Source organism: Lissotriton helveticus, chromosome 5_1 (assembly GCF_964261635.1).
Source record: "Lissotriton helveticus chromosome 5_1, aLisHel1.1, whole genome shotgun sequence".
Lineage (NCBI taxonomy): Eukaryota > Metazoa > Chordata > Amphibia > Caudata > Salamandridae > Lissotriton > Lissotriton helveticus.
Window position 1 is genome coordinate 2,135,640,619 of NC_136065.1, and position 16,075 is coordinate 2,135,656,693.

At 45.2% G+C, this 16,075-nt stretch overlaps 1 protein-coding gene across 1 annotated transcript in view; it reads left to right on the plus strand.

Moving 5' to 3' along the window:
- Positions 1–16,075, plus strand: part of C5_1H9orf78 (chromosome 5_1 C9orf78 homolog) — a 65,425-nt gene that overhangs the window by 18,754 nt on the left and 30,596 nt on the right. The window contains exon 3 of the mRNA XM_078646240.1: positions 9,446–9,497. Coding sequence (XP_078502366.1) covers positions 9,446–9,497 — 52 coding nt within the window. The remainder of the gene's footprint in view (positions 1–9,445; positions 9,498–16,075) is intronic.

A 16,075-nucleotide genomic window follows, 5' to 3' on the forward strand; every position in this document is an offset into this window, starting at 1 on the left:
CACCCCTAATAAGGACATGTTCATAAACTATGGATTAGTTACCATAGCCTATAATAAATTGTGGCACAGGTATACCAAAGAAAGTCAAGACAAACAGTGGCCACTGGCAGGATCCTTTGACCTTGATAAAATAGAAACGTTAGAAATAGCCCTTCGAAATAATAAGACAACGCCTATTATGCTCGACAGTCTCGGTATGTGGCGCAGAGAGGCTATGCAACGACAGAGAAAAGACGAGGACAAACCAAGTAGAGAAATATACCGACAGGACAACCCCAGGACACCGCTACCCACAAGTTATCCCCCGACACTACGCAAAAGACGACCAGACTTAGGGCCAGACCAATGCGCTTTTTGTAGATATGTCGGACACTGGAAAGCCCAATGCCCGACTCTACTGAGCGTGAGTGAAGGCAAAGGGCCGACAGGAACGACAGATCGGCAGTATGAGAAAAAGCGCGAGACAAAGAAGAACCCGACTTACATAGACAGACCAGATAGAACCACCACGTTTGATTATGCCCGATGGCACAGATTTCGCCAGGACAATTTCAGCGGCATGCTCAAGTTCTCCTAGGTCGGGCAACGACAAGACGGGAACCCAGCCACGCTTTAAGATTCACAAACGGAAAGAGATAATTATGACCAATAACTGTTTGATATTCGTCTTGGGTCTTTGTATGTCGTACTTGTACTGTCCACCCCCCCCCCCGTCTGAGTTTGTGTGTATGTAATTGACGAATCTGCGTCATCCCTCTACACGTGTTTCCGTATTACTCAACCTCTGTTAAGCAGAAACTTAGCATAAAAGCAACCTGGAAAGAAAGAAATGGTACAACAAAATCCGTAGACCATTGATGAACTTGAACTTTTAATATTACACAGCAAACAAGAAATAATAACGGTAAACTGTAGAAAATGAAAGTCAAACAGAACATTCGCCCCCCCCCCATTCTGGAACCTTCCAAAGTAGGGCAGGGTTACGGCTACGCCCAACCAGCGGCAACCCATATAAGGCGGGCCCCGCTGCCAACTCTTGGTCAGGAAATCTTAACATATGGGGAAGCCGGAGGAGAGGCAGGGGCCAGCGGAGTCCAGCCGCAACGGCCCTAGGTAGTTGCAGGCAATCCCGCCACATGCCTCCTCGGCTCAGCCGCAACGGGCCTGGATAGACTTAAGTAGTCCCGCCACATGTCCAGAGAAGAGCGAGGCACCTCTTCCTTTTCTCCTCCGCAACAGCCGCAGCTGCTCTGGGCGGCGGATGCCCTGTCCATACCCCTGCAGGAATGCGTCCAGGTCGGGCCGGGAGGGAGAGGCGACGCGGACGAGCCTCTCCCACCTCCACCGATAGGAGGCTTCCCAGCCCCGGCCCAACGCCAAACTCCTCCAGCCAAGCGGCGACGCCAATACTTGCGCAGCACCGAATGTACAATGGTGCCCATATTTTCGGAGCACCGAATATGCAATGGCCGCACCGATACTTGCGCAGCACCGAATGTGCACCGCAGGTGGCCATACTCCCACAGCGCTGAGCACAAGACTTGGGGAACACCGGATGTGGAGAGACCTTCATGCGGGGCGATGAAAAAGAGCAGCATGGAGTGCACCGGGAGAAGGAGACGGCGCGAACGAGTCTCCCTCGCCCCCAGGTGGGGGCATCACAGCTGCACCCCAGCCGAACGTCCCGCTTTCACAAAACAGAGCCCTTTTTCTTTCACTCCGAAGGGCCTCTTCCACTCTTATAGACTTGGCGAAGGGTGACTGCTGCAGGACCTCAAAATGGCGTCTGGGCCTGCTGGAAGGCGGGTCTCGGCCGCTAGAGTAACTTTGAACAGCAATGTAACTCGGTCGCTCGCCCACCGGAGCACGAGCCCCCCATCTCCGACAGCATCTCCACAGCCTTGAAGATTCTACAAAAGTCCCCGGCGGAACCTTCGGCCTCTGCAGGTTTCCGGTAAGGGACGGCTGCCTTGACCGCCAACGAAATAACCATGACATTGCCACTCCTTCTGTTAGCATGAATTCTAGAACTGCCGAAAAGGACTCTGGTCCAAACTGCCAGTAATGGGAAACATTTCCCCCTGATGCTACTTCCGGACTGAGCCGGCCCCGCCCAAAATGGCGCCGGTATCAAGAGGGACTTGCGAACACCTCGTGGTGTTCCTTCGCACTAATATAAACTTGATGTTCTGAGACTTTATATGATCCTTTGTACACTTGGCTAGAAAAGACAAGGAGAGCTCACTCGACGAACAGTATGAAAGGATCCCGTTAAAAATGTTGATTACAAATGTACAATGTATTATATTTTTATAGCTGGTGTATAACCTCACCTACGACGCACACATACAGTATGCATATAGGAAATCTGATTGCAACTATTATGATTATGCTTCTAAATTATGAAATAAATGCCCCCGAACCCCCAGCCAATTAATAGACGTTTTAGTTTCCTGCAAATGAATGAATAAAACTTTCCAATGTATTTATTTCCGCAAGACGACACTCCCACTGTACGCGCTTTAACCATTGCCATGTCCGACCAAATACGACTGCACCCTCATCAGCCACGTACTGAAATGATTCCGAGAAATAAAGGTTTTCGAAACTATGGACGGGTATTGCATGCTTTATTTTTAAAAAAAAATGTGGGATCGGTGGGAAAGTTCTCTTCTGTGCACCCTACTCTGCTCTCTCTTTAAGGTTGAAAGAAGATGGTTGCCCAGCCCTGGAGGACGGATCGGATCGACAGCACGACACTCTGCCTTCAAAGTACGCGACTGACTCATGAACTCTCGCGTGGAGGAAGACCTTGACTTCCAAGGATGGGTAAAACGAACGGTGTAAATGAGGGAATGTAAAAGGAGGGTGAAATGAAATGATGTAAACGTTATAAAGTACAACGTTCCAAGGTATCAGGGAACGGAACTGACCCAAGAACCGAAGAACCTTAGAACGCCACAGCGTTGAAGGAGGTTTAAGGATCCCGATAGTGAGATACGTCCTTCGACTAGATACCTCGCACTAGGCACCTCTGGTTTCCTTTTCACGTTCCCCGCACACGACCTATATGGACACACTGCCCCCCGACTCCAGAAACCATATCCCCGGGGACTCTGCCCCGAGGAGGGAAGACGAGTAAGAGGTGAGTAAAGGACTCTTGAATACATGTATTTAAATATGCGCGAATGCTGTTCCCTCCCCTCCCCCCCCTTTTTCCTCCCTCTGCAGGTTACATCAGAAATTACAGCCGAGGTGTGGCGAAGATCTGAAGCCTTGCCATGTCTAATACACGAAGCAGACTAGCGCCGCAAGGTGGTGCCTAAGCACGCCTGCAAACTACTCGCGTATCGAACAAGCCCGAAAAAATTAGCACGACCTGATAAAAAGTGATCACCCTTAAACCAGACCGGACGAATGAACCCATGTCACGTATGATGCGAAACTATGAGAGAATGTGTATGTGTGACCGAGGCGCTGACCCAACTGGTCGAAGGACCGAGAATGCGAGAAAATGCGACAAAATGGTACCTCCTCTCTTCTTTCCTTTTCTCAAGGCACGTCCCCTCTACCCTGTCTAATACTCAAACTGCATGATTACAAGATCCTAACGCAGACCCGTGAATGTCCTTTACTGTGTAATGCACTAAATAGCCTTTCTTGAATACACTGCCACCCTCTCTGTTGCACGTGTACTATTTAGCCTGCCGTTGCACTCTCTCTCTCTCTCTCTCTCTCTCTCTCTCTCTCTCTCTCTCTCTCTCTCTCTCTCTCTCTCTCCTTCTATTTTTGCACTCCCACTCTTCCGAGCGATTAGCCCCGAAATTGGCAGACTGCCACCCCTAGCGCACCACCTAATTGGCTTCAAATACCGTCAGTATTTGCACAAAAACTTGTCTTTAATACAATCACCCTGAGACCGTGTCATTACCTCTCCTTTTCCGCTAGAAGTCAATGAACCGAGGTTGGGCCGGAAGGGAAAGGACAGGTAAGACGACAGAGGTTCCCTAATCTGGCCCGTAATAAGGGAACTACATGTCAACGGCTCCTATGGTATAAAACAAGGACCTCAGAATACGCGACCCTCCCCGCCCCGAATTGTCGCAATACCCAAGCAGGAAAAATGATCACCCCTGTTACATCCCCTGTATCAGCCGCTCCAAACTGGAGTTATGAAACTACCCCTCATTCCCGGTTGTGAGGAATGGGTCGATTTACGCCCTTACCACAAGTTTCTATGTCCCTAGTTGTCTCCCATAAAACCCCTGTCTTTTCTGATTAAGTACTCAGGCCGTAGGAAGCTACGTAGGAGCCAGAATGATGTTTTACAAGGTTAAAAGACTAGACCAAAGTGAAGAAGTCGTTGAAATGAACCAGGACGCATTGATAAAAAGAACTGTTTAGCCTATGTTCGTCCCTCAGCAAAATATCTGTTTAGTACCATGTCGATAGCACACAGTACCCTTGGTAAATATAAAGCCCTAGAGAACGGCATAACTTTGTCAAGCCCGTCTTACGAAGGTGGGTCTCCATCAGATAAACTGTCGAAACTGTAATAAATAATTATGAAGGAAAGCCATAATACCTCCAACAGGCCCGTCATCGGTCATTTATATGTTAGTTGTGAACCCTAAAATAACGGACGTTTTCATTTCTATCTGAAGCTGGGAGAGAAATAGACTTTTGTGACTTCCTTCCTCTGCAAATTCTCTAAAGACTGTCTTTTCAAACTCGTTTAAGGGTACGGCTGTCAGGAGAGAGAAGGACCGGATGTGGGAGCACGAGGCCTGACTGCAGACTATGGAACACCTACGACATGGGCCAAGGCGAGACCGCGACAGAACAGAGCTACAGGACGAGGCACTACCTCCAGCAAAGTGAGAAGAAAGGGCTAAACTGATGCCCCCGCTCTATGTTCGAATGTGTGCCGAAAGGTCCCCGCTCTCCAGACTCGGTCATGAGCCCGCCCATCTGAAGTCTCTCGTTCCCCCCTAGTTTGTTCCTAATTTGGCCTTGCTCCATCCCCCTTTTTCTCCGACCTACCCTATGGACTGTTTTGTACGCTCTTCTTCCATCTGAACTTTCTGACAATCACCTCAAAGGACACAGGGCGAAAAGGACCTTTCCGACCAGAAACGCGAGGAAAGGGTCGTGCCCTGCAACGCAGAACTTAGAATAGAGCTGGACTTGTAGCTCCACCGCCGGTGCTCCACAGCGCCAACGAAAGACAACAAAGAATAATGAGAACTCGTTAACTTCGAACATTTGACATCCTCAATCACCGTTTCTGCTATGCCTCATTTCTCTCCCAGCCGCCATTGTATTGATCATGCTCCAATCCGAATCTGATATATGTAATAACCTACCAGTTCACGTTATGAAATGTACTTGCTGCTCTCGCTACAGAATCGTTTTTTGTATTACATTTCTATGACTTTCCTGCTAAAACAAATTGATCAAAGTTTATCAAATAGGTCCACCTCCTAAAACTAGAAATGTTAAAATGTATTGTTTACAACTCTTTTCATCTAGGGTTCCTACCGTTTTCTTTCTCATGCCCACCACAATAGAACCGAGTAGAAAATGAACCAGCAAGATGTCTTGAATATGTTAAAGGGAGGACTGTTGAAAATTAGTACGGTTTGGTGAACATTATCTGCGCCATCTTGCCTCTTCCCCTGATGCCACACTTTTGTCGTGCGCACCCGCCATTTTAAGATGCCCTGATCAGAGCGAACCCTTTTGCATGCCGCTGGCCCCTGATATAGCCCTTCGCCCTCACTAAGCCTGCACGCTGACCAACCCCCTGCTTGCACCTGCCTTGAACCATAAACCCCTCTTCGGCGCTGCTCTGCCCCAGGCCCTCATCCTGTTCCCAGCGCGACACCTCCCTTCTTCCCTTTCACGATCCCCGGCCCTTAGATGCAAACCCCCTTTTTTTCCCCCGTGTGCCCGTTTGTCTTCCCCGTTCCCAGGCCGACACCCAGCTCTGCCGATACCATTCCTTGCCCCTCCCCGTACAATAGAAAGCTTCCCCCACCAAAGGATCCCCGGGTTGATCAAAGCCCCCACTCCATGAGATCCGATCAAACCCCCCACATTCCGTGAATCGACGGAATATCCAGCTGCGCGATACTCATCACCTGTTGTGACTAGGGTGGGGACTTCAACTGTAAATGTGTGTGGGAACGGGCCCAAAGGGGAGTTCCGGGAATGTCTTTTCCATACATCAAAGCTTTAACATGAATATGTAATCTGCAATAAAGTCATAAAACAGTGTATAAGAGGCCAGGCCTCAGAAATGTAGCTAGAGCACCTCAGAACGATACCTTCTGCCCGTTTTGTTGTGTTCTCCTCCGGAGAGAATAAAAAAACCTTGTTTCCTGCTTTCCAGTCTCCAGCGCCTGCCTCTTCATTGATTAAATAACTAGAGGGTCACAGAGGCAATACCGCCGGGCAAATACCGATTGTCCCCGACCCGTCTCAGGTTTAACACCTAAATCATAGTTTTACATCATAGGAACCGCGTAGCTCTTCTCCCTGGAAAGATCCCTCTCCAAGTGTGTATTAAACAAACATGCAACCCCATAATATCAAAGCACGAGTTTCCAGCATCTGCAGCTGTGTAGCCTGTTTTCTCTAAGTGCTAGGGACTGACCAGAACAGAATAACAAGGGGCATCGCTTATCTACCTTGTACTCCGTGTTCAGACTAAACTCCAAGAACATGCAGGGAACGCAGAAAGCAGACAGTTCTCATGTGAAAGGCACAAACGAGTTGTGCATAATAAAGTCATGTAGTAATGTGTGCAAAAGCAGCATCATTGCAGCAGAGCTCATGCTAACTTAGCAATGTCGACAATGACCCTAACGGCCATACTACACTCTTGTTCAGTAACCCCTTGGTATGATGATGCGTCCTCTTGTTCAGGAATCCCTTGGTCTAATGATGCATCTTATTGTTCAGTAACCCTTTGGTCTGATGATGTCCTCTTGTTCAGTAACCCCTTGGTCTGATGACCCGTCCTCTTCTTCAGTAACCCCTAGGTCATATGACGTGTCTTCTCTTTCAGTAACCCCTTGGTCTGATGATGTTTCCTCTAGTTCAGTAACCCCTTGGTCTGATGGCGCATCCCCTCATTCAGTAACCCCTTGGCCTAATGATGCATTCTCTTGTTCAGTAACCCCTTGGTCTGATGACGCATCCTCTTGTTCAGTAACCCCTTGGTCTGATGACGCATCCTCTTGTTCAGTAACCCCTTGGTCTGATGACGCATCCTCTTGTTCAGTAACCCCTTGGTCTGATGACGCATTCTCTTGTTCAGTAACCCCTTGGTCTGTTGCGTCCTCTGTTCAGTAACCCTTTGGTCTGATGGCGCGTCCTCTTGTTCAGTAACCCCTAGGTCAGATGACGTGTCTTCTCGTTCAGTAACCCCTTGGTCTGATGATGTTTCCTCTAGTTCAGTAACGCCTTGGTCTGATGGCACGTCCCCTCGTCAGTAACCCCTTGGCCTACTGACTCGCCCTCTCGTTCAGTAATCCCTTGGCCTGAAGATGCATCCTTGTTCAGAAACCCTTTGGACTGATGATGCGTCCTCTTGTTCAGTAACCACTTGTTCTGATGACGGGTCCTCTTGTTCACTAACCCCTTTGGTCTGATGACGCGTCCCCTCGTTCAGTACCCCCTTGGTCTGATGACGCGTCCCCTCGTTCAGTACCCCCTTGGTCTGATGACGCGTCCCCTCGTTCAGTACCCCCTTGGTCTGATGACGCGTCCCCTCGTTCAGTACCCCCTTGGCCTAATGACGTGTCCCCTCATTCAGTACCCCCTTGGTCTGATGACGCGTCCCCTTGTTCAGTACCCCCTTGGTCTGATGACGCATCCTCTCATTCAGTAATCCCTTGGCCTGCGAAAATAGTGGAGCGGTGCACTCCTAAGATACTATAAGACTTAATAATGAAGCTTGATCAGTTCCTTCGTAGAAAAAGTCTTTATTTAAGTCAATCCAATTGCATAAACATGTACATCAGCCAACGCGTTTCGTTCTTGAAAAGAACTTCGTCAGGGCATGAAGTGTGTACAGTGAAATAATATCAGTTGGTATGTTCCAGGAAGTCAGGGTGGCGTCACACAGTGAGTTCACCGGGATGCTACATAAGTGCCATGATGAGGGCCCGCAGTGGAAAGCTCAGAAAGTCGCAGCAGTGTTTGCAGCAAAAAGTAATACTTATAGTATCTTGGGAGTGCACCGCTCCACTATTTTCGCAGTTTTGTTTCCCGGCCAAGGGTTGCACCCTTCAATGGAGGGTGCAGGAGCTGTCTGTGCACACCGTATACCTACTGACATTGAGAGTAATCATTGGGGAACGGATAGAGGTTAGTGCGGCATTTGGAGTCTGCCGTTGGCTTTCTGGGTGTGTCAAAAATCCCTTGGCCTGAAGACAGGTCCTGTTGTTCAGTATCCCCTTGGTCTGAAGGTGCCTCCTTGTTCAGAAACCCCTTGGAATGATGATGTGTCCTCTTGTTGACTAAATCCCTTGGTCTGATGACGCGGCCTTTTGTTCAGTACCCCCTTGGTCTGATGACGCGGCGTTTTGTTCAGTACCCCCTTGGTCTGATGACGTGGCGTTTTGTTCAGTACCCCCTTGGTCTGATGATGCGTCCCCTCATTTAGTACCCCCTTGGTCTGATGACGCGTCCCCTCGTTCAGTCCCCCCTTGGTCTGATGACGCGCCCCTCATTCAGTACCCCCTTGGTCTGATGACGCGTCCTCTCGTTCAGTAACCCCTTGGTCTGATAATGCATCCTCTTGTTCAGTAACTCCTTGGTCTAATGACGCGTCCTCTCGTTCAGTAATCCCTTGGCCATAAGACACGTCCTCTTGTTCTGTATCCCCTTGGTCTGATGATGCGTCCTCTTGTTCAGTAACCACTTGGTCTGATGATGCGTACTCTTGTTCACTAACCCCCTTGGTCTGAAGACGCTGCCTTTTGTTCAGTAACCCCTTGGACTGATGCTTGTTGTCTGATTTGGGGTTCATTCTGTTCCCGTGATGTTTGACCCACTTTTCATTTTCTGTTGAACCCTGGGTTTTGTGTGTCTTGGATTCTTTCCTTCTTTTTCCTCCATATGCAACAATTGCCTTTCACTTAGATTTTTGTTATGACGAGTGCTCACATTTTTACTTCAATTGCCCTCATACAAATAGCAGTTTTTCCAACAAATGTAACCTAGGGAAGCAAATCGCTGTTACACTGACACCAAATAGTTTCTTAAATGTTTCTCTCTTTAAATTTGATCCACTGATTAATAAACTGTAGACGCCTTTTTTATGCATTTGTGAACTGCATATGGCAGCTCCTTTCCTAAAGTACCTATGAAACAAACAAGCAAGTGTGTTTCTCCTTTGCCTTTTCCCTAATGGTGTCCTACTTTTGTTTCCTAGTGCTGCAGCACTGTTGGTGGGGGAGAAGGCACCAGAGGATGATGTCGTTGATGTAAGTTTCTCAGATGGGATTTCGTAGATGTAGGTTTCTTGGATGGCGACAGCTTTGTTGAGTATTGAGGTTAATTTCCGTGGTATAGAAGTTTTTCAATGACGTCCTTGATAATTAGAACTATCCCATACAGCTATGTTAAGGTTTTTGATTTGAGGTACAAAAAGTATTGTTTAGAATAAATGTCTGCCGTCCAAGAGGCTGAAGGAGCATCTTTGTAAGTGAACGAGTCAATGATTGGTATGAGGTAGAGAAGTGGGGGAGGGTAGGTCTCTGAGGGCAGAATAATCCACTGGGTAAATGACTATGTAGAGCTGTTCAGTCCTGCCAGATTCAAAGCCTCCAATTGAGAACATGTAGAAGTGGGTAGTTGTGCAGGGGAGACCACTCACTGGGAACACGCATTGAGATTGGTTGTCCAGCCAGAGGTGAAGCCTCCACTTGGAGCACTTTAGCACCCAAGTGCTCGGGTGAGGGTAAATAAGTTGATCTCAGCAGCTTTGCCAGTACAGCTGAATCCTAAGGGAGCCTATACAGAGCCCAGCAGTCCTCATATGGATCTGCCCCCCTCCTTTCACTTCACTAAGAGCATTGTATATGTGGACAGCGCCATCAGGGTAGTTGAGTACAAAAGGAGCAAACGCAGAGCCCAGCTATCAGCAGCTTTATAGGGCATGGATGTACAGTTGGGAGCATGTGTAGCGTTTTCAGGGTAACTGCCCTCTCTTCACTTGAGAGCATTGGTAGACCTCAGTGGTTCTATATGGAAGAAGCACGGTTTGGGAGCATGTGTAGCTGCCCTCTCTTCACTTGAGAGCATTGGTAGACCTCAGTGGTTCTATATGGAAGAAGCACGGTTTGGAAGCATGTGTAGCTGCCCTCTCTTCACTTGAGAGCATTGGTAGGCCTCAGTGCTTCTATAGTGAAGAAGCACGGTTTGAGAGCATGTGTAGCTGCCCTCTCTTCACTTGAGAGCATTGGTAGACCTCAGTGGTTCTATAGTGAAGAAGCACGGTTTGAGAGCATGTGTAGCTGCCCTCTCTTCACTTGAGAGCATTGGTAGACCTCAGTGGTTCTATAGTGAAGAAGCACGGTTTGGGAGCATGTGTAGCTGCCCTCTCTTCACTTGAGAGCATTGGTAGACCTCAGTGGTTCTATAGTGAAGAAGCACGGTTTGGGAGCATGTGTAGCTGCCCTCTCTTCACCTGAGAGCATTGGTAGACCTCAGTGGTTCTATAGTGAAGAAGTGAAAAGAAATGTACGCACATAAATTATGAACGCATCCCTGCCTTTGGGCACTCCTTTTAGTTCTTCACATAAGACTCAATTCAATTTAAGGTTCAATTATTCTTTATATATTTTCCTTTTCACTGTAATATTTTCATTCATATCCAGTAGAAGTTTTTTTGATTTACAATAGATTTAACATTTCATTAGCCGTTGCTCCAATGCATTTCGGGCCATCGCCCTTTTTCAAGGAGCTCTGAAAACAGAAATACACAATATGTAGCCCATCATATCAATGTATCACACTAATACAATAACAAAAACCTGCATTCAAATTCTTGTACATTTTGTGTCCCAGTGTTTATTGTGGCGAATCGCGAGTGAACTGTGCTCAGGTGATAGAACTTATGGTGGTACGGTGATAATAGACTGCGAGATCGTGTGAAAGCCCATGCTAGTTAGAAGGGTTGCACTTACGTGAAACGATATGTGGAATGCTTTGCGTTAACTGTAAATAAAATAAGAGGATGTTTCAGTTAATAATACCTCCGGGGGCCGAGGTTCACGCCATGTGACAAATATGATGGCACGTATCGTGCCCAAAAAAACTTGTAATCGACTTACTTGACGAATTCTCTAACAGCTTTCTCGAATTTCAAAGCTGCAAGCGCGGAAACCCGAACTCGCGTTTACCGGTCCTCACAGGGAGTGATAGCTAGTCAAACGGGTATTGCGGTTTACTAACGCGGAAGTGTAGTAAACGTTTTGTGATTGGCTCAACGAATGTTCGTAGTGATGCTGGTAATAAAAAACGGACTACATCAAAAAGTGCACCGTATGATGGTCGTGGCCATGTTAGATGTGTGTGGTAGGGTGTACAGTTCACTGTGTTTTAAACAGGGTAAACATAAATGTCATAATCATATATGTGTTATAGTACCATATAGTACAAAAACGCTATGTCATCAATAAATACAGGTCAGTTTAAAGTACGAGTTTTCACATTTATGTGTATATTGTAATAAGGGGTGGCACAAAGGGGTTATGCAGTAGGATACCACCAATTGAATGGTTTACAGGAAGCAACTAAATTCAATTCGGTCATTCAGCCTGAATGGCTTTAAGGTCTGAAGGCGGTATATCCAGGCTATTTCCCGCTGTAATAGAGCCTTATTATTGTCCTTGCCTTCTTTTTTGTCAATGATCTCTAATACCAGAAATTTAAGTTGAGCAATACTATGTTTTTGTTCCAAAAAATGCATTGCAATGTTCGATTTTTCATTCTTAGTGCGAATGTTCGATTTGTGTTCGTTTAGCCGCACTTTAATTTTTCTTTCTGTTTTTCCAATGTAAATTTTCCCACATGGGCATTTCAACAGGTTAATTAGATTGGACGAGTCACAGGTAGCACTGACGTTTAGTTTGATGTTAGTGCCCTTCATAGGGTGGCTTATGGAGTTCCCTTTAATTACGTTGTTGCAACTGTTGCAGTTTAAACATGGGCAAGTTCCTTTCGCTTGTGTTCGAGTCATAGGTTCTTTAGAGAGAATCTCCTTCAGGTTGTTGTTTCTGGTGTATACAAATATGGGTGGTAGTTTGAACAGATCCTTGAATTCTGGTTCTGATGACAAAATACGCCAATGATTCAATATTATTTTTTTTTATGCTACACTTTGTGTTGAATATTTAGAAACTAATACCATCCTGGTATCTTCCGTTTTCGTAACTCTGGATAGTGCTTTGTCTCTTGAAATTTTAGTTGCTCGTTCTTCAGCCTCTTTGACTATTTGAACCGGGTATCCTCTTTCAAGAAATCTAGAACCCATTTCTTTCATCCGTTTTTTGAATACTTCTGTATTTGATGCTATCCGTTTGACGCGTAGCATCTGGGAGTATGGTAGGTGCCACTTTAATGAACCTTGATGAAAACTCGAAAAGTGCAACGTATTGTTGCGGTCTGTTTCTTTCCGAAATAAGTCAGTGTCAAATCCTGTTTCAGTTTTATTGATGTGCACATCAAGAAATGTGATGGTATCCTCACTAATCTGCCATGTCAATTGAATTCTGTTGTTTTTGGTATTCAACTCTATTAACGCTTGTTCCAAATAAAGAACAAATGGTCGATGTATCTGACGAATAATTTTAAGTTCTTTCTCCAAATGGGATTATCGTAGATGTTGGTTGTCTTGAACTCTTGCATATATATGTTGGCATACGTGGGCGCTGCACAGTTTCCCATGGACATCCCAGATAGCTGCAAATACCACTTGTTTTCATGTAACTATGATACAAGGTGTATATCCTAAGTTCCATGAGAAAGGATTGCATTCTGTCTTCAATGTTGCTGTTCAAAATAGCCTTCTCAATTGCATCAATTCCTCCTTCATGGGGGATGGATGTGTATAAGCTTTTAACATCTGCTGTACACAGGATTACATTTTCCCCTTCTTGAATGATGGTTTCTGATAGTTTAATTAGAAACTCTGTTGTGTCCTTTACATAGCTTTTCATTTGTTTGACCAGTGGTTGGAGGTACCGATCTATGAACTTTCCCACCGGTTCATGCAGGGAACCTCTGGTGGACACAATTGGCCTGAATGGAGGGTCCTCTAAGTTTTTATGGATTTTTGGTGTCATATTGATGGATGGGCTTTTCGGATGTTCCAGCGATAAGAATTTTTTTTTTGTCCTTTCGTCAATCTCCCCAGACTCCTGGGCTTTTGCTAGAATTTCCATTAGGACTGTTTTAAATTGTGTAGTTGGATTTGCTTCAAGTTGCATATATATGTCTTGGTCAGAGATGTGTTCATTGATTTTGTGAGCATACATGCTTGTATTTACAATTACCAGAGCTCCGCCTTTATCCGCTTTGATGCATTTTATATCCTTTTTCCCAGCGATCTTTTTAAGTGTATCCTTGTCATTTTGAGTGATGTTTTGTTTGACTTTTTTCTGATAATTTATTTTAGTCAGGTCCTGTTTGACTAAAGTTTCAAACATATCAATACTTTTGTGACTACATGGTGGTATGTAAGTACTTGGGGGGCGTAAACCCATTAGTTGGTCGGATTTTGTATCAATTGTAGGTGGTAACACATTCTCAAAAAAATTACGTAATCGAAGTTTACGTGCGAGTTTAAATGTGCTGACTTCCAGTTCCAATAGGCTCGTGGATGTGGTTGGAATGAAGGATGTGCCTTTTTGTAATAATTTCATTTCATGTGGAGTTATCGTGGTGTCAGATATATTGATCACTAAGTTATCCTCTTTTTTGTACTCCTCGTGTTGGGATGGCTTTTTTCCTTTTCTATTTCCCCTCCGGGGTCTCTTGTTTCGCTTTGGCCTTCCTCTAAAAAAGGCCCTGATGTAGTTGGCCTGTCTTCTGCTGAAGTTGATCGCTCACTAATGTCTTTGTTACTACCTCGTGCGTTAGCACCAGTACCTGTTTTTCTGGGTGGATGACTAGAAAACTCACTCCCCGATGATGAGGTATCTGTTTGTTGACTGTAGGGCTTATTGCGACGTCTCTGGGCATATATATCCGCCCAGGTGTAGGCTTCACCTAGTTTGTAGTCCAAGGTGTCACGCCTTAACTTACGGATCTTCCTTTCGTTAATTTCCTTTGTGTGTTTTTCAAGTTGTGTGTTAATGTCTTCCAAAATTTTGGACAATTCATCAGATGAGATAGACTCCTCTAACTCTTTCTCAATCTCTTTGATTTCCTTAGTGAGTTCCACTAGTATATCAGACAATTCTTCTACAATTAATAGAATAAGGTCCAGACTTCATTTGTTGAGGATCGCATTCCATTTCTCTTGGAAAGTTTTGGAGTTCTTGCATAAAGATGGTTTGAGTGCTATCCGGAGGCCACGGGGTATTCGTAATGCTCTATGGTATTTAATTAAGGTATTGGCATGCAATTTTTGGTTGATTCTGCGTCTAGATAAGTATAACAGTTGTCTAATGCATTCTTCCTTTGTGCGGCCTGTTGTTTCTTGTGCTAGGTCTTCATTGATAAGGGCATATATCCGTTCCGTTTCTTCATCTCCATATGCTAGAGTGCTAGCTCTGGCTTGAGTGGTTCTCGAAATTTCATCATATTGCATATTGATGCTGTTGGGCGTGCTACCAGCCAAAGGGGGCGGTATACTTAAATATAGGTCAAAAGAAATTGGCTAGGTGCACAGAGCGATAATTTGAAGTTTTCACAAATTTTGACTCTTTAACTGTTGAGTTTTTTATAGGTTGGGTGCTCCAGCAGGTAACGTATCCGGCCATATACGTTCTTAAATAGTGAAAAGAAATGTACGCACATAAATTATGAACGCATCCCTGCCTTTGGGCACTCCTTTTAGTTCTTCACAGAAGACTCCATTCAATTTAAGGTTCAATTATTCTTTATATATTTTCCTTTTCACTGTAATATTTTCATTCATATCCAGTAGAAGGTTTTTTGATTTACAATAGATTTATAGAGATTCTCTCTAAAGAACCTATGACTCGAACACAAGCGAAAGGTACTCGCCCATGTTTAAACTGCAACAGTTGCAACAACGTAATTAAAGGGAACTCCATAAGCCACCCTATGAAGGGCACTAACATCAAACTAAACGTCAGTGCTACCTGTGACTCGTCCAATCTAATTTACCTGTTGAAATGCCCATGTGGGAAAATTTACATTGGCAAAACAGAAAGAAAAATTAAAGTGCGGCTAAACGAACACAAATCGAATATTCGCACCAAGAATGAAAAATCGAACATTGCAATGCATTTTTTGGAACAAAAACATAGTATTGCTCAACTTAAATTTCTGGTATTAGAGATCATTGACAAAAAAAGAAGGCAAGGACAATAATAAGGCTCTATTACAGCGGGAAATAGCCTGGATATACCGCCTTCAGACCTTAAAGCCATTCGGGCTGAATGACCAAATTGAATTTAGTTGCTTCCTGTAAACCATTCAATTGGTGGTATCCTACTGCAAAACCCCTTTGTGCCACCCGTTATTACAATATACACATGAATGCGAAAACTCGTACTTTAAACTGACCTGTATTTATTGATGACATAGCGTTTTTGTATTATATGGTACTATAACACATATATGATTATGACATTTATATTTACCCTGTTTAAAACACAGTGAACTGTACACCCTACCACACACATCTAACATGGCCACGACCATCATACGGTGCACTTTTTGATGTAGTCCGTTTTTTATTACCAGCATCACAACGAACATTCGTTGAGCCAATCACAAAACGTTTACTACACTTCCGCGTTAGTAAACCGCAATACCCGTTTGACTAGCTTTCCCTCCCTGTGAGGACCGGTAAACGCGAGTTCGG